The 3563-nt window shown below is 57.9% G+C and overlaps 1 protein-coding gene across 1 annotated transcript; it reads right to left on the bottom strand.

The window, feature by feature from the left end:
• Window positions 1-623: 623 nt before the first annotated feature.
• Window positions 624-3316, bottom strand: LOC102762656 (alpha-1-acid glycoprotein). The gene is made up of 5 exons (XM_006768646.1): window positions 3159-3316; window positions 2331-2473; window positions 2016-2086; window positions 1335-1453; window positions 624-746 (listed from the first exon to the last, which is right to left on the bottom strand). Exons 1-5 carry the CDS (start codon window positions 3267-3269, stop codon window positions 624-626), a joined length of 567 nt encoding a protein of 188 aa, XP_006768709.1. The 5' UTR covers window positions 3270-3316.
• Window positions 3317-3563: the final 247 nt, after the last annotated feature.

The following is a 3563-nucleotide window of genomic DNA, read 5'->3' as shown; positions in this document are numbered from 1 at the left end:
GCGGGGAGGGGGGGACGGGGTGGGGTGGGGTAGGGGTGAGGGTTGATGGTGCCCTCCGCCGTTGGTGCTTCCATTCAGTGCCCTCCGCCGGCCACCAAGAGTCCCTGGAGGGGCGGGTCGTGGGGCCGCGCCCATAAACGCCCTCCCTGCCCGACCCTGTTGTTCCCATTTTAGAGGTGAAGAAACTGAGACCCAGAACATAGGGCCCAGCGGCCTGGCTGGGCTCAGAACTGGGTTGGTTACAAACCCGGCGCTCCTCGGCTGCACCCAGTCTTCTCCGCGGTTAACAGCCCACTTCCCTCTTCTCCTCAGGTTCTATGCGCCTCCAGGAGGACCTACCTCAGCCCCCACCACCCCCTCAGCCCGACCAGGTGCCGAGTGCCCCCACCCCCAAGCCTCCTCTAGGGCAGCGGGAGGGCACCGGAGTTCTCCCTCCAGCACAGGCCCTGCTGCTCAGGCTCGGTGTTTGCAAACTCATCAAGAGAAGCCGCTTCCCAGGCACCAGCCCCTGAAGGAGGTGCCGGGACCAGGGCCACCTGTTGCCCAGACGCAGTCCCTGGCAGTGTCCTGCACGTGTCCACCTCCAGCTAATAATATGCATTTTATGTACGGGTGGACACTTCTTACACGGAGGAGATTTCCTGGGCTTCCGCCTCCTCAGGAGGCCAGATAAGAAGGGGTGGGGCAGGGGCTCTGGCACAAGCCTGGCCACCGGCCTGGGACCTGCTGCTTGGCAGTCGGCATCTCTGGAAAGACGTGGCTGGAGGTGGTACACTCCCGGACCATTGGAATATCTTGGGGTGCGGGCCCCCAGGATGACCTGCGCCCAGCTCCTCTGTGACTGGAGCAGCCTTTCCCTTGGGCCTCTGGGATGGAGACACCCAGGAACCATCCTCCATGGCCCATCTCTGTACCTCGGCCTTCTGGGCCTTTCTCCCCATTTTACAGATGAGGACAATGAGGTTCAGAGAGGAGCCTGGGGAGTTGGTTCAATTCCATTGGCATTTGTGTGTTCCTGCGATGGGCCTTCTCTGCGGTGATGGTGAGACATGAGTGGGCTGCCACGTCCCAGAGGGTAAAGAGTGGTTGAGCCCTGGCCGGTTTGGCTAAGTGGATAGAGCATCGGCCCACAGACTGAAGGGCCCAGGGTTCAGTTCCGGCCAAGGGTATGTACCTCATTTGCAGGCTCAATCCCCAGTCCTGGTGTGGGAGGCAACCAATCAATGTGTCTCTCTCACTTTAATGTTTCCTTTCTCTCTGTCCCTCCCGCTCCCTTTCACTCTCTAAAAATCAGTGGGAAAATATCCTCAGGTGAGGTTTAACAAAAAACAAACAAAAAGAGTGGAGGGCCCTGGCCGGTCCGTGTACATGACTTCCGACTTGTCCATGCCCATGCACGTGAGGTAGTCATAGAACTGTTGCATTTGCTCTGGGGTCGCCTCTGGCTTGTCAACTGCAGGATGGAGCAAGGGGGCAGGTGAGAATGTCTGTGTGTGTGTGGGGGGAAGGAGTGTAGGGAGGGCAGGGTAGAGGCCAACTGTCCCTCTCCCTTCCTCTCTGTAAGAAAATCAGTGAAATATAGTTAAAAACAAAAAGAGTGGAGATGAGGCAGGACTGGAACCAACCTCGGGTTGAGTCCAGGTCTAATTGCAGGATGAGTGAGAGAGACAAGGGGGCTCCTGTCTCTCCATTTCCTGAGCTGATCACTGCAATGTCCTTGGGTGGCTTGTGAGTATTAAAGTGGGTTCATTCATAGAAAGCACTTCAAACAGCACCTGGCACATAGTAAGAGCTCAGAGAGGTTGGCAGCTATGACTGATTGCTTCAGTGTGCAGGCAGCAGGCCCATGGAGATGTAAGAAGTGGGCATCCCCAGGGGTCTTTGTGCCCAAAGCCCCCATGTCCCCTCCTTTGGCCTGGCCCACCCACCATGTCCCCCATCTCACACCCCTCCTCTGGCCTGGACCACCCACCATCTCCCCCATCTCACACAGAAACCCTTCCCTGAGGGCTCACCAGATTTGGACAGGGTCCCATTTTCCCGATGGACCGTCACGCTGCTGGAGTTATAGAGGCACTGGTCCCCGCTAAAGCCAGACAGAATACAGTAGAAAACAGTAAGATAGTCAAGGAGAAGTGGACTGTCACAATCTTGGAGGGAGAGAGTCAGGTGGCAATTAGAGTCAGCCCCGCCCCATTCCCTGGATGAGAAGGCTGAGGCCTGCAGCAGGGAGGGCTTGCTAAGGGTGTTTGGGCAGCTGGGAGGAGGAGCCAGAAGCTGTGCTGCAGCTGGGGCTGAGCTGGCACTTGAGGGCCATGTGCGGGTCTTACATGGTCATGTACTCTCTGAGCAGTATCGTGTCCTCCGTGTGGTTGGGGGTGAAGTAAAAGAAGGCTGCATGGATTTTGCTAGCTTCCTTCTTGTACTCGGGGAAGCGGTAAGCCGAGCCGATATAAAACCACTTGCCAGAGATCTGAGGAGAAGCCAGGAGCAGGTGATGGAGAATGAGAGCCTAATCCTTGATAGTCACCTGGAAGGAGACTCGGGCAGATCTTTCCACTTTACAAATCAGGAGATAAAGGCCGGGGAGGGGTTGGGCTGCAGGAGCTCACTCTAGAAATCAGCCTTCACTTACCCGCCCCCCTTAACCCCCCCTCCTAAACCCCCTACCCCGGTGGCCCCCACCGACTGCAGCTTTCCTTCTTGTACTCGGGGAAGCGGAAAGCTGAGGCGATATAATACCACTTGCCAGAGATCTGAGGAGAAGCCAGGAGCAGGTGATGGAGACTGAGAGCCTAATCCTTGATAGTCACCTGGGAGGAGACTCGGGCAGATCTTTCCACTTTGTAAATCAGGAGACAGAGGCCCGGGGGAGGAGTGGGGCTGCAGCAGCTCAGTCTAGGAATCAGCCTTCACCCCCCTCCATCCCGCACCTCCTTACCCCGCTCCCAACCCCTGCCTCTCAGGCGGCCCCCACCCAGTCAGCTGCCCTGCTGAGGGACTTTGCAAGGCGGCTCTGAGCTTGGAGACAGAGGAAGCCGCTGGAGGCTGCCCTGGTTCTCACCCCAGCGCTTAGGAGAGGCTGACCGCAAGCCCGCAAGGGAAGGGAGTCCAGAGAGGGAGACAGCTCCCATGGCGCTCAGGGCCCAGGCACCCACCTGGTCCAGGGAGGCATTGGTGATGGGCACCGAGAAATTGGGACACGCCGGGCTCTGGGCGTCCAGCAGGGGAAGAAGGCTCAAGACTGCAAGGGCCCAGGGCAGCGCCATGGCAAGAGGAGGATGCCGCTAGTGTCCGAGGTACTGGTGGCTGAGGGTGCGGTGACCTTTATAATGAGCTGTGGGCAGGGCCTTGGGGACCCGCTGTGGCCCAATCAGTGAGTGTTTGGGAAATGTTATGTTCAGAACCTTCCCTCCTTTCCCAAAACTCAGCCCCAGGTAAAGCCTCCAAGCTCAGGTCTAATTCGGGTCCTTGACCTCGAGATCAGGGCCCAAAGGTCTGGCTGCTCAAAGCCAAGGTGGAAAGGGCTGGAGTGATATTAGTGACGCTGGTAGATTCCATAG

The sequence above is a fragment of the Myotis davidii genome, unplaced genomic scaffold, assembly GCF_000327345.1.
Source record: "Myotis davidii unplaced genomic scaffold, ASM32734v1 scaffold142, whole genome shotgun sequence".
In the NCBI taxonomy this organism is placed as follows: domain Eukaryota; kingdom Metazoa; phylum Chordata; class Mammalia; order Chiroptera; family Vespertilionidae; genus Myotis; species Myotis davidii.
The sequence above is the reverse complement of the archived record's forward strand: the minus strand, read 5'-3'. Positions and strand labels throughout refer to the sequence as shown.

Coding starts and splice junctions, on each gene's coding strand:
- LOC102762656 (XM_006768646.1), bottom strand. CDS start 3,269: ATGGCGCTGCCCTGGGCCCTTGCAGTCTTGAGCCTTCTTCCCCTGCTG. Junction 2,087..2,330: donor CTCAGAGAGTACATGACCAT/GTAAGACCCGCA, acceptor GTCTGGCTTTAG/CGGGGACCAGTGCCTCTATA. Junction 747..1,334: donor CAGGGCCCTCCACTCTTTTT/GTTTGTTTTTTG, acceptor ACGTCTTTCCAG/AGATGCCGACTGCCAAGCAG.